Source organism: Podarcis tiliguerta (assembly GCF_965153285.1).
Source record: "Podarcis tiliguerta genome assembly, chromosome: 3".
Lineage (NCBI taxonomy): Eukaryota > Metazoa > Chordata > Lepidosauria > Squamata > Lacertidae > Podarcis > Podarcis tiliguerta.
Window position 1 is genome coordinate 4,439,256 of NC_139536.1, and position 22,699 is coordinate 4,461,954.

The 22,699-nt window shown below is 47.3% G+C and overlaps 1 protein-coding gene across 8 annotated transcripts in view; it reads left to right on the forward strand.

The window, feature by feature from the left end:
• HMBOX1 (homeobox containing 1) overlaps nt 1-22,699 on the forward strand; it is a 129,246-nt gene that overhangs the window by 66,871 nt on the left and 39,676 nt on the right. For all 8 annotated transcript variants that reach the window (XM_083432710.1, XM_083432709.1, XM_083432714.1 and 5 more), the window contains exon 3: nt 21,514-21,999. In XM_083432710.1, the coding sequence (XP_083288836.1) occupies nt 21,514-21,999 (486 nt within the window). The remainder of the gene's footprint in view (nt 1-21,513; nt 22,000-22,699) is intronic.

Below are 22,699 nucleotides of genomic sequence, written 5' to 3' on the forward strand. Positions count from 1 at the left end.
TCCCGAACAAATTGGCTTCCGAATGATCAAAACCTGGAAGTGAGTGTTCTGGTTTTCGAACGATTTTTGGAAGCTGGACGTCCGACGGGGCTTCCAATTGGCTGCCGGAACTTCCACAGTTCCACAGATGCCACAGTTTGGTTTCCAAACATTTTGAAAGTTGAATCGGCTTCCGGAACGGATTCTGTTCAACTTCCAAGGTATGGCTGTAGTTGTAGCCACCAAGGTGGAAAGCTTTTGAAGAGAGATACTTATTTATTGGGTCATGGGTGGCGCTTTGGGTTAAACTACAGAGCCTAGGACTTGCCGATCAGAAGGTCGGCGGTTCGAATCCCCCGACAGGGTGAGCTCCCGTTGCTCGGTCCCTGCTCCTGCCAAAGGGACCCCTGACCATTAGGTCCAATCATGACCGACTTGGGGGTTGTGGCGCTCATCTCGCTTTACTGGGCAAGGGAGCCGGCGTACAGCTTCCGGGTCATGCAGCCAGCATGACTAAGCCGCTTCTGGCGAACCAGAGCAGTGCACGGAAACGCCGTTTTCCTTCCCGCCGGAGCAGTACCTATTTATTTACTTGCACTTTGATGTGCTTTTGAACTGCTAAGTTAGCACCCCGTCACGGGGATTCGAACCACCGACCTTCTGATCGGCAAGTCCTAGGCTCTGTGGTTTAACCCACAGTGCCACCCGCTTCCCGTTCCCTTCTGTAGGGCTCCTCAAATGCTGTGTGCTTATTTTGCAAACAAGTGGATTGCCCACGAAAACTACGGTGCCCTCAAAGGCCCACATTGGCACCCCAAGGCCCCAGACTTTGAACTTTTCTTTTAAGTAAGTCTCTTGCCTTCCAGAAAGAAAGTTAGGCAGCAAAATGTGCAGGTACCCTTCTAAGCAATTTTGGTGAAATGGGCCGCTGTACAGTTAACTTACAATGCAAAGTAACCACACTGTATAGCTAAGTTGTAGTACAAATGTACAAATGTCTACTCAGAAATAGATTTCTTTGTTTTTAATGAGGCTTCCGGATAAGTTGGTAAAGGATGGCAGCTTAGCCTATGCTTTAGGGTTGACTTAGACTTTTACAAAAGTTTTTATACTTTTCAAGTTTATACATTTTATTAATTTTACAATCATTTTAGCATTTCAAAGTTTGACTTCCTTCCCCCTCTTTCTGTGGTTCTTTAAATTTATTTTTTAATATCTTCTGCATATCCAAATTCATTTAATTTGCTCATTTAATGATCTACTTTAAATATATACTGCAAGTTATTACAATAATCCTGCCCATGTTTTTATCTGTTTGCAATTTATCTGTAAAAGTTCAATAAACCATTTCCATTCTTTTATAAAAAGTTTGTTATCTTGATTTCTTATTCTTCCGGTAAGTTTTGCCATTTCTGCATATTCCATAAGTTTTTGTATCCATTCTTCCTTTGCTGGGACTTCTGCTTCTTTCCATTTTAGGGCGAGTATTATTCTTAAATTTCCATACAATTTAGGTATAATACCCAAAAGAAAAGCTTCTGGTTTGTTTGTTTTTACAAAGGTTATTTGAGAATTTCAGCAAGTTAAACCTTTTTCCAGAAAGGAAATACAATTATGGGGGAAATTATCCATGGCTGTACTCTCTCTTAATTTTCTGTTATGCCACACCCTTCAAGGCAGTCGTTTTGTGCTATTCCCTACGCCCATGGCAGTCAGTTTGCATGTGGTGCCCACAGCCCTCACTCAAAATTCAAAATGTGTCCACTGGTTCAGAAAGGTTTGCAGAAGAGTGCCATAGATGCTTGGTACAGACTAGAAGCTTGGTATCAAAGTTGGACTTGGTACGTTGATTTCCTCCTGCCTGTCTTTTTCTCCCACTCTTTTGGTCAGGGCTGAACCCCATGGAAGTCTATATGATACGATAACCTTTATTGTCATTGTCCCATACAGAACAACCAAACTGAAAAAGTCTACATCAGACATTCAAAAACCCACAAGCCTAAAAACACTGATAACCCATAATTAAATACAATATGCTCCCATAGAAACCACCTTAAAGGTAAAGGGACCATTAGGTCCAGTCGTGGCCAACTCTGGGGTTGCGGCGCTCATCTCGCTTTACTGGCCGAGGGAGCCGGCGTACAGCTTCCGGGTCATGTGGCCAGCATGACTAAGCCGCTTCTGGCGAACCAGAGCAGTGCAACGGAAACGCTGTTTACCTTCCCACTGGAGCGGTACCTATTTATCTACTTGCACTTTGATGTGCTTTTGAACTGCTAGGTTGGCAGGAGCAGGGACCGAGCGATAGGAGCTCACCCCGTCGTGGGGACTCGAACCGCTGACCTTCTGATCGGCAAGTCCTAGGCTCTGTGGTTTAACCCACAGCGCCACCCGCGTCCCAGAAACTACCTTACACTGCGTTTAAAACCAAAATCGCATTTGGATAGAAACTGTTTCTCAGGCGGCTAGTCCTAGTCTTTATAACCCTGTACCTTCTTCCAGAAGGCAGAAGCTGAAAGAGATCATTTCCGGGGTGCGCACTATCCTGCGCCATCTCTGCAGCTTTCTTATGGCACCTGGAAGCATAGATTTGATCCAAGGTGGGAAGAGTGCACCCAATTATTCTCTGTGCAGTCTTTACAACCCTGGACAGCATTGTTTTCCCCCTGACCGTGCAGCTTCCAAACCACATATTTGTGGGGTCCCTCTAAATACCTGGAGTGGGGGGCTCAAGGCTGGAGCAGCATTGAGGACTGGAGGTGTGAAGGCCGGAGTTAACTGCTCTGTCCAGTACAAGACAAATACTTAATGCGGCCTGCTAATCGCAGGGACCAGTGTTGCACATTGTTGTCCCTTTCTGTGCCTGAAGGGGGCGCTCTGTGGTCCAAAAACACACACTTCCAGCAGTCGGGACCACTGGTTTGCCTAGTTCTGGTGCGGATTCTCAGTCGTCTCCTATGCAAGAGTTTGCCTTGATGATCTTTCCTGGTAATAACAAGGGAAAGAGACAAAACGATTGATGGTGCAAAGGAAATAAAAAATAAAGTCCGCCTCCTTTATTTTTCTTCTTGCTCACCCTTAGGAAGCTGCCTTAATATGTTGATCGGCGTAGCCCGGTCCTGGGCTTGGAAATGCCTTTTTGGGCCCTGGTCAAATAACAATAATACTGCTAGCCCGTTTGCAAAGCTAAGCAGGGTCCGGTATGGTTTTCAAATTGGATGGGGGCCCACGTGTTGAGATTCCTGCATTGCGGGGGGTTGGACTAGATAATTCTTGGGGTCCCTTCCAACTCTTCATTTTTTATTTTACTTTTAAGACTTATTAAAATATTTTATTAACATATAGAACACATACATTTACATCTACACAGTACATGTATACACTACACAATACTTTATTTTCATAACATAAAACAGACCTACATTACTCTGTATTATATCTACCTATACTATACATACCAGCCCCTTCCAACTCTTCAAGTCTTTGAATCTCTTTCCTACCATTTGCTCCCCAATCTTTTTAAGTGGGGATGCCTGAAATCGAACCCTGTGTGTGTGTGTGTGTGTGTGTGTTCAGAGCTCTCCATTTTGCTAGGAGCAGGGGTGGAACTTGGTTGCATGATTGCCGTCTGGGAACGTGCCCTAGATAGACAACATCCCAGAATCCTCTGCAAAAAAAGGAGCTTTTGAGCAGATATGTGGGGGGGGGGGGCAATCGGCTGATCGAGCAAAGGGAACAGAGTTCCCGGAGGAGAAAGAATTGGCAAACTGCTGATTCATAATCTGTCAGATCTGCACAACCTTCCCTGCTCTGAAATGCATAATGCATGCTGTTTCTGTTGGAGACTTGATTTATTTAGAATTGTTTTGGGGGTAGGACTACCATTATTCCCAGGGTTTCCGCATTAGGGGCAGGGAAGGGGCTGGGCGGGGGGAAGGATAAGGAAACCCAAAAAATATTCTGTATGAAACAGACAAATATGGGGCTATTGAAGGCTACTAGCCACAGTTGGAGGCAGCAGTTGCTGGAAACCGAAGAGTCGTTCTTGAGTTTGGGTCCTGTTTGCTGGTTTCCCATAATAGGCTTCTGGTTGGCCACTGTGAGAAGAGGACGCTGGACCAAATGGGCTATTGGTCTGATCCAGCACCCTCTTCTGATGTTCTTACACCAAGTAGGTAAGATTTTTTTTACCTAACCACTGTATGCAAGCTCTCCTTCTCCCCTGCCCTTTGCAAGCGCAGTGTGAGTTGCATAAAACTTCTGTCTGGGGGCAGGATCCAGCCTCTTGGCTTCTGTGTGGACAGCGCTGGCGCTGGCCAGAGCGCTGGGGCCACCACTGACCAGTCAGCCTTTCCTGTTGCTGTTTGGCAGTGGCATCTCAGCTCAGCCCCTCTTCGGGAGGAGTTCCCGGGAGGTGGAGGGCTGCAGCCTTGCCCCCTGGCCAACCGCCCGCGGGGTAGCTCAGTCGGTTGTTGTTGTTTAGTCATTTAGTCGTGACCAACTCTTCGTGACCCCATGGACCAGAGCACGCCAGGCAACTCTGTCCTCCACTGCCTCCCGCAGTTTGGTCAAACTCATGCTGGTAGCTTCGAGAACACTGTCCCACCATCTCGTCCTCTGTCGTCCCCTTCTTCTTGTGCCCTCCATCTTTCCCAACCTCAGGGTCTTTTCCAGGGAGTCTTCTCTTCTCATGAGGTGGCCAAAGTCTTGGAGCCTCAGCTTCAGGATCTGTCCTTCCAGTGAGCACTCAGGGCTGGTTTCCTTCAGAATGGATAGGTCTGATCTTCTTGCAGTCCATGGGACTCTCAAGAGTCTCCTCCAGCACCAGAATTCAAAAGCATCAATTCTTCGGCGATCTTTATGGTCCAGCTCTCACTTCCATACATCACTACTGGGAAAACCAGAGCTTTTACTATACGGATCTTTGTTGGCAAGGTGATGCCTCTACTTTTTAAGCTCAGTCGGTAGAGAATGAGAAAACCTGAGGTTGTGAGTTCGAGCCCCACGTTGGGCAGAAGATTCCTGCATTGCAGGGGGTTGGATTAGATGGCCATCGTGGTCCCTTCCAACTTGACAATGCAACAATGACAGCGGCTGTCAAGGTGACCCCGCCCCGTGCCCAAAGGTGCCCTTAAAGAACATGCAGGCATCACCTTCAGCGGTGATGGCGGTCCTTTTTATTTTCTCCATCTAAGTCCATGCAGGAGGAGAGGAAAAAAGCAGAACCCTTTTGTACAGGGAACGTTAGAAACTGCGTAACTGCGTTCTAGTGAGTCAGAGCGTTGGCCCCTGTGGCTCAGCATTGCCTGCACGGGCTGGCAGCAGCTCTCCTGGGTTTCAGACGGGGCACATTTCAGACCTTACTTGGCAATGGAAACTGAGGCCTTCTGCATGCAGCACGTTCTGAGCCCCTGAGTGTCGGTTTTGGGCGGAAAGTAAGTTTTAGTCTGCCCTACATCTCTTCCCACCCAGTTCTGTTCCGCCTTGTGCCAACTGCTTTGCCGCTTCCTGTCTCCTCCTTCCCTTCCTGCCCGTCTCCCTCCATGCCGCCAGCAGCATCAGACGTCTGCAGGGGGCAAGCTCTGAGAAACTGCCTGCTGGAGACCCCCAGATTGGTGCACACTTTACGGCACAGATTTTCAGACGAAACTGTTGTTGTTTAGTCATGTCCGACTCTTCGTGGCCCCCTGGACCAGAGCACGCCAGGCACTCCTGTCTTCCACTGCCTCCCGCAGTTTGGTCAAACTCATGCTGGTAGCTTCGAGAACACTGTCCCACCATCTCGTCCTCTGTCATCCCCTTCTCCTTGTGCCCTCCATCTTTCCCAACATCAGGGTCTTTTCCAGGGAGTCTTCTCTTCTCATAAGGTGGCCAAAGTATTGGAGCCTCAGCTTCAGGATCTGTCCTTCCAGTGAGCACTCAGGACTGATTTCCTTCAGAATGGAGAGGTTTGATCTTCTTGCAGGCCATGGGACTCTCAAGAGTCTCCTCTAGCATCATAATTCCAGCACTTGACGATGTCACGCCTGACACAGGTTTTCAGAGTTTTCAGACGAAACTAGGAAAGGACAAAGACCAACACCCAGCCCTCGAGTAAGTGGATTATTTCCTTCAAGGGAGCACAGGACCAAAAATATTGGCCTTGTCAGTCTGTGAGCATTCTGTTGTCAAATGCTTCCTTCTGGACTTTTAAAACAAGTGGCTTAGGTGGTATATTTTCACTTTGCTGCCCCCCCCCACTTTTAATTGTATATTTGAGTTGGCAGTTAGGGCTGCAAACGTATTTAAAATGTTTTTGATTGATTTAATCACCCGAGTCTTAAGTCTGTTTAATTGATCTTGCAATTGAATTTGCATATGGGTAAAAACAATATTTATGAAGCGGGAGTGCATTTTCTTACACGAGGTTTGCATTTTTTTGTAGAAGCATCATCTCAGAGACATCGCCTCCCGTATGTGAGAGGAGGGATAATGTATCTTTTGAGATGGTGCTTGGGACCGGTTTTTTGTTAAAGAATATTGCTGCCCGGTTGAATCTGGGGCAACTTATTAGTGGATGTATGATTTTTGTGGTTCATGCTGTGGCCACAGACATGATATAGAATCATAGACTCATAGAATCATAGAGTTGGAAGAGACCACAAGGGCCATCGAGTCCAACCCCCTGCCAAGCAGGAAACACCATCAGAGCACTCCTGACATATGGTTGTCAAGCCTCTGCTTAAAGACCTCCAAAGAAGGAGACTCCACCACACTCCTTGGCAGCAAATTCCACTGTCAAACAGCTCTTACTGTCAGGAAGTTTTTCCTAATGTTTAGGTGGAATCTTCTTTCTTGTAGTTTGGATCCATTGCTCCGTGTCCGCTTCTCTGGAGCAGCAGAAAACAACCTTTCTCCCTCCTCCATGTGACATCCTTTTATATATTTGAACATGGCTATCATATCACCCTTAACCTCCTCTTCTCCAGGCTAAACATGCCCAGCTCCCTTAGCCGTTCCTCATAAGGCATCGTTTCCAGGCCTTTGACCATTTTGGTTGCCCTCCTCTGGACACGTTCCAGTTTGTCAGTGTCCTTCTTGAACTGTGGTGCCCAGAACTGGACACAGTACTCCAGGTGAGGTCTGACCAGAGCAGAATACAGTGGCACTATTACTTCCCTTGATCTAGATGCTATACTCCTATATGTGATTTGACGGTGAGTTTGGGGTAGCCCAGTGCAAAAATCCTGAGGATCCATGTGGATCTGTGCTTTGTAACCACGTTTTTGTGCCATTGCGGCCCCATGAAACACTGGAAGTGTGGTTTTTTGGGTGCAGGCTGTAGCCATGGACATGCTATGTGATCTGATGGTGAATTTGGAGTGACCCAATGCAAAAATCCTTAGGATCCATGTGCTTTTACCTCTCCCCTCCCAGGCAGCCTCTTTTATCGCTATAGTCCCTTATCTCCCCTCCTGATCGCTTGCTGATCAGCGGCTTTCTTCCAACAACCCCTTCCCTCTTTCAAAAAAACCCCAAATCTGCTTTTTGCCCCTGGGCAATTCGGCTCCAGGGACCACGCATTCGCTCCATAAGACGCACAGACATTTCCCCTTACTTTTTAGGAGGAAAAAGAAGTGTTTTGTGGGGACAAATCACAAAAGTCATAAAAGTGATTGTGCTGATTTTGGGAGTGGGCTGCATGTGCATGATATCTGCTGGAGGGACAACCCACCCCCCATCCTATACATAAATTCCTGCAACACTGGTTTCCCACATGCAACTGGTTGGCCGCTGTGAGAACAGAATGCTGGACTAGATGGGCCACGGGCCTGATCCAGCAACCTCTTCTTTTGCCCTTACCCGAGTCTGGTGGGAAACCAAAGCAATGCTTCACCAGCCTTCTCCAACCCAGCACCCTCTAGATCAGGGGTCAGCAAGCTTTTTCAGCAGGGGGCCGGTCCACTGTCCCTCAGACCTTGTGGGGGGCCGGACTATATGGGGGGGGGGATGAATGGATTCCTATGCTCCACTAATACAGTGGTACCTCTTGTTGCAAACAGGATCCATTTCGGAGGCCTGTTCACAACATGAATAGACCGCAACCTGCAGCGACACGTCTGCGCATGTGCGGGTTGCGATTCGCCGCTTCTGCACATGTGCGTGACGTCATTTTGCGCGTCTGCGCGTGCACATGCGCGAGCAGCGAAACCCAGAAGTACCGTATTTTTTGCTCTATAAGACTCACTTTTCCCTCCTAAAAAGTAAGTGGAAATGTGTGTGCGTCTTATGGAGCAAATGCAGGCTGCGCAGCTATCCCAGAAGCCAGAACAGCAAGAGGGATTGCTGCTTTCGCTGCGCAGCAATCCCTCTTGCTGTTCTGGCTTCTGGGATTCAGAATATTTTTTTCTTGTTTTCCTCCTCCAAAAACTAGGTGCGTCTTATGGTCTGGTGCATCTTATAGAGTGAAAAATACGGTAACCCTTTCCGGTACTTCTGGGTCTCCGCGGGACGCAACCTGAAAAAACGTATCATGAAGCAAACGTAGCATGAGGTATGACTGTAACACAGGGGTGAATTTTAAATAAAAGCACACATTCTATTCATGTAAAAACATTTTGATTCCCAGACCATCCACAGGCCGGATTTAGAAGGCGATTGGACCCGGCCTTAGTTTCCCTACCCATGCTTTAGATATTTTGGGTTGCAGTTTCCAACAGCTTTATCCAGTGTTAACCACGTTGCGAAAGGCTGTTCTATATTGTGATTCGTTGCGCACGCAGAAAGCCAGAGCTGGCATCTTTGAACCACAGTTTCTCTGTTGTAGATCGTGGAACCTCCATTGTGTAGGTTCTAGGCTATGTATGGTTTGCGCAAGCCGCAGTTGGCTGTGACGCCCAAGTTCAGCCTCCGTCCGGAATAATAGCTTTGCTCAAAGCCTCTGCTTGAATGAGGTAGCTTTGAAGGACTTGAGGACACTCGGAAGAACGATGTGTTGCTATTCCATTCTTGGCCTGAGTTGTATAAGTCGTGCGGCGTCGAGCATTTGATTATGCTGGATTTATTTTCAGACGTCTGGGGCTGTTCTTATTAACTGTCATCGCTTTGATCGAAAGCGTGTGGCGGATTTCTGCATCTGTAGCGCCTGGCTTGCATGCCTAAACAGAAGCCCTGGGTTTGCAGGTTGTGGCAAGGTGCAAAGAGGACCTTGCGCTGCCTGCTTTTTACAATTTTACCTTGCATTTCACTGGGGCAGAGCCGGTTTTCAGGATCAGGGCAAGTGGAAAGATGCTAAAGTGAGGTTTTATTTATTCGTTTTATTCAGCTAAATTTATATCCCACTTGATTTCAAGAATACAGTGGTACCTCGGGTTACATACGCTTCAGGTTACATACGCTTCAGGTTACAGACTCCACTAACCCAGAAATATTACCTCAGGTTAAGAATTTTGCTTCAGGATGAGAACAGAAATCGTGCTCCAGCGACACAGCGGCGGCAGGAGGCCCCATTAGCTAAAGTGGTGCTTCAGGTTAAGAACAGTTTCAGGTTACGTCCGGACCTCCAGAACAAATTAAGTTCTTAACCCGAGGTTCCACTGCACCTCTAAGCTACTGGTTCCCAAACTTTCTCAGGCTATTACATCTTGGTTCCATAAACTCATCCTCAGTGCCCCCTACCCTATAAAAGGCATCATTCAGAATAGCAGTTTGCATGACTCACTAAAGAAGATAACAGCAATTCAAAACAGCAACGATGAATTGCACATTTATTCACAATCCAATTAAAAGTGTTTAATTAAATTAATTCAACAGAATTGATGAACTTGATTCAGTGATACCAGCTTTTCAAAGTCCGCTAGTCTACATATCTGGCACTCCCACTTCCACTGCCGCCCCCTCGCTTCTTTGTGCCCCCCTGGGTATTCCCACTGCCCCGTAGGGGGCAGTGCCCCCCAACTTGGGGCACCATTGCTCTCTAAGCAGTTTACAAAATTGTTAAAGCATTAACATTCTCCTATTGATTTATGCATCTTAAAAAGCATCTTAAAAAGCAGAGACATCACCTTGCCAACAAAGGTCCTTATAGTTAAAGCTATGGTTTTCCCAGTTGTGATGTATGGAAGTGAGAGCTGGACCATAAAGAAGGCTGATCGCCCAAGAATGGATGCTTTTGAGTTCTGGTGCTGGAGGAGACTCTTGAGAGTCCCATGGACTGCAAGAAGATCAAACCTCTCCATTCTGAAGGAAATCAGCCCTGAGTGCTCACTGGAAGGACAGATCCTGAAGCTGAGGCTCCAAGACTTTGGCCACCTCATGAGAAGAGAAGACTCCCTGGAAAAGACTCTGATGTTGGGAAAGATGCAGGGCCACTGGGTAGAGATTCCCAAAGGAGGGGGTCAGACTGTGCCTTGGCCAAAGGCCTGGTGGAACAGCTCCGTCTTGCAGGCCCTGCGGAAAGATGTCAAGTCCCGCAGGGCCCTAGTCTCCTGTGACAGAGCGTTCCACCAAGTTGGGGCCAGTACTGAAAAGGCCCTGGCCCTGGTTGAGACCAATCTAACCACCTTGCGACTTGGGACCGCCAAGGTGTTGTCATTTGTGGACCTTAAGGTCCTCCGCGGGACATACCAGGAGAGGCGGTCCCGTAGGTACAAGGGTCCCTGTACCAAGATGATGGAGATGTCAGGCACAATCCTGGCACCCGGGCATCTTCGCTTGGTCACAAGTGGTTGAAAGCCAGGTTCAAAATGCGCCTGGCTAATTTCAAACGCTGCTGCTGCTTCCCTTCCCCAGTATCCTGCCTCCCACAGGGAGCAGCCCAGTGCTTCAAGAAAGCCAGCAAGCAGGATATGAAAGCAAGGATCTTTTTGCACCTTTGCTGCCCGACAACTGTTATTCAGCAGCAAACTTCCTCTGGACATGGGGGCTCTACATTTGGGGCAAGGAACAAGAGAAAGCATTGCCTGGTTCCAGGCGACTTTATTTATATTCTTATTTTACAGTGGTACCTTGGTTCTCAAACTTAATCCGTTCCGGAAGTCCGTTCCAAAACCAAAGCGTTCCAAAACCAAGGCGCGTTTTCCCATAGAAAGTAATGCAAAATGGATTAATCCGCTCCAGATTTTTAAAAGCAACCCCTAAAAAAAGCAATTTAACATGAATTTTACTATCTAACGAGACCGCTGATCCATAAAATGAAAGCGACAAGCAATGTACTGCGGTCGCACATTCAATCAATCAGTAGCTGAACTGGGTTCCACACAGTCACAAAAATGAAAAAGAGCCACCGAAACGAAAACGCAAAATAAAGAGCAAAAACAGACAGATCTCAGTGTAACACTCGAAACGGAAGTGTGGCACTCAAATTGGAAGCGTAACACTCAAAATGGAGCACGTTTGGCTTCCGAAAAAAGTTCGCAAGCCGGAACACTTACTTCTGGGTTTGCAGTGTTTGGGTTCCATGTTGTTTGAGTACCAAAGCCTTTGAGAACCAAGGTACCACTGTATTTGTTTCACAACATTTATATACCACTTGGTCGCAGGAGACCTCAAAGTGGTTTACAAAACAATTTTTTTGCTTGAGAACCTATTGAGCGGATTGAATCCAGACCATCCCTTAGAGACAGTTAAAGGGGGTCATTTATTGGCCTGCCATGTGGAGCTGTGAGCCGACGTGCCGTGTCTTTAAATGCTCTGTATCGTCATTCGTTAAGTAAGTAAAAAATTATTTAAAATGCATTGCATCATTAACTATTATTATTAAAGCAAAATGCTTTTGATTTTTATTACCGTTAAAACTGGCTTACAGTAACAATAATAACATTTCATGACGTTATTATTTATTAAAGTCCTATATTATTTATTAAATTTGCACATCGGCAGCAGTTTAACGCAGCCCGTCGGGTCCAAAGATTCCCAGAGCTTCATACGTAGGAGCAATAAAAACAAGGCAGCACAGGGCAAAAGACATGGCACAAAAGGGAAAAAAAAGGTGAGGAGGGAAGAGGAAAACAAGCAGACACAGACAAAGTCCTTATAACGGACAGCTTGAATGGGACCGATTTGGGAATAGGAAGTATCTTAGTACAACTGTTGCTAAATGACCTTTTAAGGGATGGGAGGATTCAGATGGCCACTGATCTCTCAGGTAAGTATTTTTCTTGCCATGATTCTTTAGTTGGGGTTTCTTCAGTCTTCCATCCTTGTGCTATTAAAACTCTCACGGCCGTTGTCGCATACATCTTCATGGGTGCAGGAATCTCAGCTAAAGCATCCATGGCAGATGGCCACCCAACCTCTGCTTAAAAACCTCCACAGAAGGAGAGTCCACAACCTAGAATCATAGAGTTGGAAGAGACCACAAGGGCCATTGAGTCCAACCCCCTGCCAAGCAGGAAACACCATCAGAGCACTCCTGACATATGGTTGTCAAGCCTCTGCTTAAAGACCTCCAAAGGAGACTCCACCACACTCCTTGGCAGCAAATTCCACTGTCGAACAGCTCTTACTGTCAGGAAGTTCTTCCTAATGTTTAGGTGGAATCTTCTTTCTTGTAGTTTGGATCCATTGCTCCGTGTCCGCTTCTCTGGAGCAGCAGAAAACAACCTTTCTCCCTCCTCTAGGTGACATCCTTTTATATATTTGAACATGGCTATCATATCACCCCTTAACCTCCTCTTCTCCAGGCTAAACATGCCCAGCTCCCTTAGCCGTTCCTCATAAGGCATCGTTTCCAGGCCTTTGACCATTTTGGTTGCCCTCCTCTGGACATGTTCCAGTTTGTCAGTGTCCTTCTTGAACTGTGGTGCCCAGAACTGGACACAGTACTCCAGGTGAGGTAATGTACTGCAGCCACAATAACAATAACGATAATAATAATAATAGAGTAGGCTTGGTTTTCCATCTCTCTCTCTCCCCTGCAGTCTGATGAAATGGAAATATAATATAATATAATTCCGGAAAGTCACCCTGTCCCTGGGTTTTTGCAAGCCTTTTCCCTCCCCCTCAGCCAGCCTGTACCTTCTTATAATACCGTTTCAGTGTGATTTTTTATTTATTTTAAGCACGAGGTTGATGAATGATGCCCGTTTCTGTTGCAAATATTTCTGCTTCCAGAGGCAGCCTCATTTGACAATCTCCTGCTCTCTGAAAGAGAGATGACTCTTTGCAGAGCGCAAACGCCCTTCCTTTATTTATCTGCTCTTATTTTATTTAATTTTTTTTAGTTTGAAAAGAAAGTCTTGCTCTCTTTCCTCTCCCACTTTCCCCCAACAGTTGGTCAAGCCCAGGGATGGAAAATAAAAATTTAAAAATGTGGCCAGCACTGGCCCCATTCAAAGGAAACAAATTGAAAGCAATGGTGTTGCGGGGAATTATAAGGTCTTGCAAACATTATGTAGCGATAAACCGCTAATGGGAAAGTGTGTCCCTTAATTAACAAGGAACATCACATTATTCTTAAATGTCTGGCTGCCGAGCTACTTAGTAAATTGGCCGGCTGGAGCACGAGGGCACGTTTACACGAGGGATTTACACCAGGGTCTTGCAGCCTCTGTTGCAACTGGGGCCTGCCCCTTTTGGGCAATGGGTCACCCTTAAATGCAGAGGAAGATGACATTTTCTTTTCTTTTTTTAATAATATTTTATTAAAGTTTTCAGATAGAAAAAAGAAAAAAGAGAAAAAAATACAAAATACAAAAATACAAATTACAAAAATAAAAACATATAAAAACAATTCAATTTCCATGATATTTCTTACATTTGCTTGTTTCCCGGACTTCCCCACACCTCCCTCTCTGTATTCCAATTCCATTATTTTAGTCAGCAAATCCCTTCCCTCTACCTTATCCTTATCTTTATCTTAGTGTATTATACCTTTAGTTTTTCATCTTTTAACCATCCATTTTTCCATATTTCTTCACCACATTATTACTAATAACCCTTTAACCTCAATCCAACATCATTCTAACATTCATTAATTTTATAGTGTTTTTGTAAATAGCCTTTAAATTTTTTCCAATCTTCTTCTACCGACTCTTCTCCCTGGTCTCGGATTCTGCCAGTCATTTCCGCCAATTCCATGTAGTCCATCACCTTCATCTGCCATTCTTCCAGGGTGGGGAAGATGACATTTTCATCTCTTTCTGTTCCTCTGATGTGGTCCTCTCACTGCAGTTTCCAGGGCTGTCTTGGGATTTGAAGTTACTGCTTCTGTGGACGTCGCCACCTTCTCAGAAATATCCAGGACAGGATATTCATGTTGGATTAGGGTGCATCATTTTAGGAGGTGAAACTTATTATTTTTTTTACACTTTTTTTTAAAAGCGAGGCGTCTTGAAAATACGATTTTGGGTGGGAGGAATTCAAATCAGCTATTCCTTTTTTGTGATGAGACCGCATATAGCTTGGCAAGTCCGCGTTCGATGAAGAAACATGCAAACCACTTTCGGAAAACCAAACTCTTTTGATTTTGCCTTCTGAAATCGTCAGGAGATGCTAAACGATAGATAGATAGATAGATAGATAAATAAATAATAGTAATAGTAATATATAATATCACTACAGGCTTATTTCTATGCAATTTCACACACATTTTGCTTACCAAGCAAAAATAACTTATATGAATTTATTTTATCTAATCTAATCTTATCTGTTAGTTTGTATACTGCTCTCTACCCGTAAATCACAACACAAAAATGCAAGGTAAAAAAACAAAACAAACACACAAATAAACCTTTCTTTTGAATTCCCAAGTCATGTTTTGACTTTTAAGCACCCCTCATTTTGGGGGAATTTGAAAGCTGAAAAATTCAGCATGCTGGAAGTTAGATGCAGGATGAGTTTCTCACATGAGCGAGAGCGAGGGGTGTTGCAACAAACTTGTTTGTTCCCGAGGGCCGCCTTCCCTCCTGGGGAGCCTCCCTGGGGCCACATGGCAGTGGTGGGCGTGGCCAGAGGCAGAAGTGGGCGGGGCAGCGAATGTGAAATATTTCTTTGTGCAAAGGGCTATTTTCCATGCATGCCCCTTGTCCCATCCTGCACCCAGACCAGCAAGAGGCGTTATCAGAATCCAAGGACCCATTTCAGCCAGGCAAGAGGCAGATGTGGCCTGGAGAGAGTTTTGAGGGCCACAAAGAGAGACCCGGGGGCCATGTTGAACTAGCTATATCTGCAGTTCCGCACCTGGCTTCAATCACAGACATTTTTTTGGAAGCGATTATTATTATTTTTTAAATAAATTTTTATTAAGTTTTGCACAAATATCTCCAATCATACAATTTCCCAATTAACATATTTTCAGTTTTTCGACTTCCCATAACTTCTCTGACAATCATCCGTATTTAGATTTTTGTCTACGCATTCCTCAAATTTAGTATCGCCTTTTTAAAAACAAAAAAAAAAAAACCTTTATAAACTTATTTGCATTTTTGCAATATTCCTTATTTTTTCACAAAGCTTCTTTGAAGCCCACTAGCGTTGTTTGCTCATCACATACACTCTTCAAATACTCTGAAATTTTTTTCCAGTCCTCAATGAACTTGTGATCTCGTTGATATCTAATTTTCCCAGTTAACTTATCCAGTTCTGCATAGTCCCTTAGCTTCATTCTCCATTCCTCCATTTTTTGGAAGCGATTAAGGATTCCCTCAATGAGACTCTTAGTAGCACTTGTGGAGAGTTTCTGTGTGTGTTACAGCAGAAATTTGGTGAACGGTGAAATTTACGGCTGAAAGAAAGAAAGAGTTTGGATTTGATATCCTGCCTTTCACTCCCTTTTAAGGAGTCTCAAAGCGGCTAACGTTCTCCTTTCCCTTCCTCCCCCACAACAAACACTCTGCGAGGTGAGTGGGGCTGAGAGACTTCAGAGGAGTGTGACTGGCCCAAGGTCACCCAGCAGCTGCATGTGGAGGAGCGGGGAAGCGAACCCGGTTCCCCAGATTACGAGTCCACTGCTCTTAACCACTGCACCACACTGGCTCTGAGCATTGCAGTTCTAAGACTCGGACGGACATGGCAGGAAAAGCCAGATTTTTCACCGGTTGTTCGGCGGGAGGAATTCCCTGTTGCAATAAAGGAGGGTGTTCCCACCACAAGCGTTTCAGATTTCCAGGCAGAAGAACCTCTCTCTCCTCCCCCTCTGGAGTTCCACTGCCCCCCAGGCCGATTTCGGGGGTGCAGGAGGGAAGGCCCCGTTTCTCAAGCAGAAGAGCTTGCACAGGGCTTCCTCTGACGGAACTTGTTAGCTTAGTGTGAAATTGCCCCAAGTTAATTCTCCATGTGCTCGATGAGTGAAATATACTCAGAGTCGCAAAGTGATTTCATGCTCTTTATTCAGCTCATAGTGCTGAGGAGTGATGAATGAAAGTCCCCTTAAAGTATCTGCCTTATATACATTATTTACACAATGGGCTGCACATGATTGGCTAATTCCGGAATTCTACTGTAAGCCAATCAGGTTGTGGATTCACTTCTATCTGGAGCATGATTGGGTGGTTCCTGCCAACCAATCATACTGCTGCATTGTTCTAGGACCAATCAGACTGCTGCATTCTGAATCCTATTGTTCTAGGACCAATCAGACTGCTGCCTTTTGGATCCTATTGTTCTAGGACCAATCAGACTGCTGCAGTTTGGATCCTATTCAACTCAGTACATAACAATGAGTCTAGCAAGTGCATTTAGGATTCCAAGAGAATTCAGGATTCCAAGAGATTTTCGGCTTCCAACCAAAATCTGTTTGAGCATCATCTTCAGTTCTGTCGTTTGCTGATAGGTGTACGTTTCCCATGCAAAAAAAGTCAGGAACAAATCTCTTGACCCAAGCATTTTTTTTATCCGGATGCGTGCACCCAATTTCTCCTGGAAAAGCAGTGTATCGTTCCGTCGCTCATTCATTTAACTCGAGCCGTATCGGTCCAAGCGCCGTGCCCAGAATTCCTCTCATCTCTCAGAACTTATTTCAGTTTCCAGCTCCTTGTGACCACCAACTTTGTGCCGTCATCTTCACATCTTTTGTATCGTTAATCTTAGAATCATAGAATCATAGAAGAGTTGGAAGAGACCACAAGGGCCATCGAGTCCAACCCCCTGCCAAGCAGGAACCACCATCAGAGCACTCCTGACATATGGTTGTCAAGCCTCTGCTTAAAGACCTCCAAAGAAGGAGACTCCACCACACTCCTTGGCAGCAAATTCCACTGTCGAACGGCTCTTACTGTCAGGAAGTTCATGTTTAGGTGGAATCTTCTTTCTTGTAGTTTGGATCCATTGCTCCGTGTCCGCTTCTCTGGAGCAGCAGAAAACAACCTTTCTCCCTCCTCTATGTGACATCCTTTTATATATTTGAACATGGCTATCATATCACCCCTTAACCTCCTCTTCTCCAGGCTAAACATGCCCAGCTCCCTTAGCTGTTCCTCATAAGGCATCGTTTCCAGGCCTTTGACCATTTTGGTTGCCCTCCTCTGGACATGTTCCAGTTTGTCAGTGTCCTCGCTTTTCAAAAAATCCTCATAATGGTAATCATTGGTTCCTTAGTGATCATTAAGCTTTAATTTCCTCGATAATTGCAAGCATGCTGTGTGTCTGCCTCATCTATCTATCTAATCATAGAATCGTAGAATTGTAGAGTAGAAAGGGACCCATGAGGGTCATCTAGTCCAACCCCCTGCAGTGCCCAACGTGGGGCTCAAACCCACGACCCTGAGATCAAGCGTCTCATGCTCCACCAACGGAGCCATCCCTGGGGCTCTATCTATCTTTATATCATCTCCAGGATTTATCTGAATATGTGACATGCCCCTTTTGCAATTACTGAACAGTTAAGTAGCCCTGGGAGCAAGTCGCATTGTGCGCAATGGAACTTCCCACTCAGTAGACATGCCTAGGTTAGAAGCATAGCATGCTGCCTTGTGCAGAGATGGTACATTTATCTCAGTATTGTCTGCACTGACTGGCAGCAGCCAAGGTTTCAGGTCACCCTCACCTGGAAATGCCAGGGAACGAACCTGGGAACTTCTGCATGCAAGGCAGGTGTCCTACAACTGATCTAAGGGCCCTCCCCCAATTGGGGGTGGATTTAGGACTGGGACTCGGGTGGCGCTGTGGGTTAAACCACAGAGCCTAGGACTTGCCGATCAGAAGGTCCACGGTTCGAATCCCCGCGACGGGGTGAGCTCCCGTTGCTTGGTCCCTGGTCCTGCCAACCTAGCAGTTCGAAAGCACGTCAAAGTGCAAGTAGATAAATAGGTACCACTCTGGCGGGAAGGTAAACGGCGTTTCCATGCTCTGCTCTGGTTCGCCAGAAGTGGCTTAGTCATGCTAGCCACATGACCCGGAAGCTGTACGCCGGCTCCCTTGGCCAGTAAAGTGAGATGAGTGCCACAACCCCAGAGTCGGTCACCACTGGATCTAACTGTCAGGGGTCCCTTTACCTTTACCTTTTAGGACTGGGTGAGCAGAGCACATGTGCTGGATTTGGAAAGGAGGTAGAAGGGCTCTAGGACCCTGTGAGAACCCTCACGCCTCCTTCCCAGGGCGCCATAGCGTCTCAGTCTACCACTGCCCCAATGAGGGGGGGAGGAGAAGGCTATATCAATATACCGTATTTTTTGCTCTATAAGACTCACTTTTCCCCTCCTAAAAAGTAAGGGAAAATGTGTGTGCGTCTTATGGAGCGAATGCAGGCTGCGCAGCTATCCCAGAAGCCAGAACGGCAAGAGGGATTGCTGGTTTCGCTGCGCAGCAATCCCTCTTGTTGTTCTGGCTTCTGGGATTCAGAATATTTTTTTCTTGTTTTCCTCCTCGAAAAACTGCATTGTGGTCTGGTGCGTCTTATAGAGCGAAAAATACAGTATTTATTTTTATCTATTCATTGCATTTCCATCCCACCTTTGGAGCTCAAGGTGGCCGACATGGTTCTCCCCATCCTCATTTAATCCACGCACAACAACCCTGCGAGGTTGTTTAGGTTGAGAGGCAGCAACGGGTCCAAGGTCACCCAGTGAGATTCATGTCCGAACGAGGGATTCGAACTCTGCTCTCCCAGGTCCCGGTCCAGCACTCTTAACTATGCCAGAAAGACAATTAAGACAAAGTTTAAAAATCCACATCAAGTAGCGACGGCTTGGGGAAGTGGATCTGCCTTAAAAGTTACTTTGGAAGAGTTGGGAGGGGAGGAATCACGCCAGCGTCAAGAGGCAGCGAGTTCCAAAGGTGCGTCGCCGGCAACAGAGGTGGGTGGAAGTCCCTGGGCACGCCAGAAACAGCTATTTGGATCCCAGCCGTAATTCGAAGCTCTGATCAAAGAGCCTTCCTGGCAGCATGGTCACTTTAATGAGGTCTCTGGCTGGTGATGGAACTGGACTTTTGCCACCAAGACAGCCCCCGTCCGGCCCACCAGATCATGCCAGCTTCCCTCCCGGTGTCCTTTAAAAGTGTAGGTTCAGTGATCTTGGCCGGAGTCCAGAGAGGAGTCTGCAAGCATGCCAGGACTTCTCAAGCCACTTGTTTCTGGATGCTGGAAAACTTTCCAGAGTGGCATTGGACCATCACAGTCTTTAATCAGGGTTCCTTGCGCATCCCGTGGGATCGCAGTGGCCGGTGTGGTGGCAGAACGGCAGCTGTGCAAAGGTTGGGGGATGAACAGCTGGAACATGTGTACGTAAGACTCAAACTCTGGACGTCCAGCGGGCCTGAATGGTGAAAACTTCAGGACAGATAGAAAGAAGTCCTTTTTCATGCAGCACATTGTTAAACTGTGGAACTCTCTCCCACAGGAGACATTGATGGGTGTCAGGGACTTGTTGGATGCAGAGGAAAGATGGGGAGGAACCAGCTGGGGAACCGTAAGGGATGAAGGCTCAGAGCCCAGGGATGTCAGGAGCTCGTCCTACACTCGAGTAGGACCCTGGCAGAGACACATGCCCGACTGGCATGTTCTCTCCCTCCTGGTCGATCGTTCAGGAGCTTCAAAAGCGTTCTTCAGCCTGAACATCACAGCGACCGATGCCAACAGACATCGGCACACTTAGGGATCCTCAGAGTCTTCGCAGCGTGCGTAACAGACCTCAGCAACTCAGCATTTTGGCTAATCTACTTTATTTACATATAAACACACACAGAGCACTGCAACATGGCTCCCTCTCTCTCTAGCACCAGACAGCAAGGAGAAAGAACAAAAGACAATAGTCCCACTTCACGGAACACAGTAACACAAACATCCTGTCTCCGTCACTTCCCACTTTGTGGAGTCAAAACATACACCATCATGTGATAGACAACAATCCCGTGACTGCAACCAGGGAGCAGGAATTCTAACAAGGGAGTGGTGGTGGGATGGTGATGAGCGGTCCAAGGGAAAAGAGGGAGCAGGCTGAGAAGGGGTGTTGGAAGCTGGAGAGGTAACAGGCCTTAGGCAGGAGGGAGAGTCTGTGGCAGAGAGGAGTCTAGAATCAGAGGCAGAAGATGAATCAGGGGAGGAGGGAGGCCGAGAGGCAGAGATGAGTCGGGCTGGTGAAGAGTCAAGGCGGTCTCCCCCTCCTTCAGCGACAAGCTCCCTTCGCCACCTGATCTCCCAGAACCAGAAGAGGCATGAAAAGGGTGGAGGAGAGGTTGGCCTCCTGGTGGAGGAGTCTCCGATTGCTTGGGGAAAACCCCGGAGAGAAGGAGACATAGGCGCTGTGGGGAGGTGGGAATTTCCGAGCACAATTCAAAGTGTTGGTGCTGACCTTTTAAGCCCTAAACGGCCTCGGTCCTGTATACATGAAGGAGCGTCTCCACCCCGGACACTGAGGTCCAGCTCTGAGGGCCTTCTGGTGGTTCCCTCCCTGAGAGAAGTGAGGTTACAGGGAACCAGGCAGAGGGCCTTCTCGGTGGTGGCACCCGCCCTGTGGAACACCCTCCCAGCAGATGTCAAAGAAATAAACAACTATCTGACTTTTAGAAGACACCTGAAGGGAAGTTTTATTCATAGCTGTCAATGTTTCCCTTTTTTAAAAGGGAAATTCCCTTATTCCGAATAGGATTCCTTGCAAGAAAAGGGAAAAGTTGACAGCAATGGTTTTATTGTGTTTTTAATATTCTGTTGGGAGCCACCCAGAGTGGCTGGGGAAACCCAGCCAGATGGGTGCGGTATAAATATGTATTTATGTATTCATTCATTCATTCATTCATTCTTGAAGAGGTGTTGGAATCTGGAGAAGTAACAGGGCTTAGGGAGGAGGGAGAATCTGTGGCAGAGAGAAGTCTAGAATCAGAGGCAGAAGATGAAGCAGGGGAGGAGGGAGGCCGAGAGGCAGAGATGAGTTGGGCTGGTGAAGAGTCAAGGGGGTCTCCCCCTCCTGCACCAACAAGCTCCCCTCGCCACCTGGCGCGCATTAGGCCTTTCACTTCCGTTCAGATCCCGTTTTTGCTAATAGCAAGTTAGCTCTAACTCCTTCAGTGTGATCTACTGCTGACTCGCCCCTGCAAATAGGCCCCTTTTGGCCTGATCCGGGCCTCTTTCTCGCGTCCCTGCGCCTTCTTCCCCCCTCACCTTCTTCCCCTGTGCCCCCGCAGCCTGCTGGAAACCATGTTTCACTACACCGACGAGCCCCGGTTCACCATAGAGCAGATCGACCTGCTTCAGCGCTTGCGGCGCACCGGGATGACGCGGCACGAGATCCTGCACGCCCTGGAGACCTTCGACCGCCTCGACCAGGAGCACAGCGACAAGTTCGGCCGGCGCTCGGCCTACGGGGCCGGCGGCGGCTCCTGCAGCAACAGCACCAACAACGTGGCCGCCTCGTCCTCCACCGCCACGGCCTCCACGCAGACGCACCACTCGGGGATGTCCCCTTCGCCCAGCAACAGCTACGACACCTCCCCGCAGCCCTGCACCACCAACCAGAACGGCCGGGAGAGCAGCGAGCGGCTGTCTGCCTTCAACGGGAAGATGTCGCCCACGCGGTACCCGCTGGCCAGCAGCATGGCGCAGAGGTCGTACAGCTTCGAGGCCTCCGAAGAAGACCTGGACGTGGACGACAAGGTGGAGGAGCTGATGAGGTGAGTTCTTGGGGCTCGGGGTGGGGCGCCCTCCTGTTTGTGGGCTCGCCGTTAGCACCCTTAATTCTGGCCTCCCTCTCCTCAACCGGGGCGCGCAAGGCGGTTTGCCGAAAATCAGAGGAAGCGCGGAATTTCTCTGTGGGACCCCCAGATGCCATCTAGACCAACCCCCTGCAACTCAGGGATCTCAAGTGTAGCATCCATGATGAGGGGGCGTCCGACCTCTTCTTGAAAGCCTCCACGGAAGGTCTCCCGTCTCCCGAGGAGAGTGCTCCATGGTCAAGGAGCTCTTGCCGACAGAAAGTTCCTCCGAACGTGTGTGGATTGGAAATTAGGGTACAATTAGAATAGAGGGTGACAGAGGGGGATCTCTCTGTGTGATTTAATATTTATGTTGTATTTTTCCTCTCTTTTCTTTCTTCCTTTGCCTTCCTCCCTTTCCTTTTGTTGTTTCTCTTTCTTTCTGATTTCATTTATTCTAGATAAAATTTCATTGTACAGTGGTACCTCAGGTTACATACGCTTCAGGTTACAGACTCTGCTAGCCCAGAAATAGTGCTTCAGGTTAAGAACTTTGCTTCAGGATGAGAACAGAAACCGCGCAGCAGCGGCGTGGCGGCAGTGGGAGGCCCCATTTGCTAAAGTGGTGCTTCAGGTTAAGGACAGTCTCAGGTTAAGAACGGACCTCTGGAACGAATTA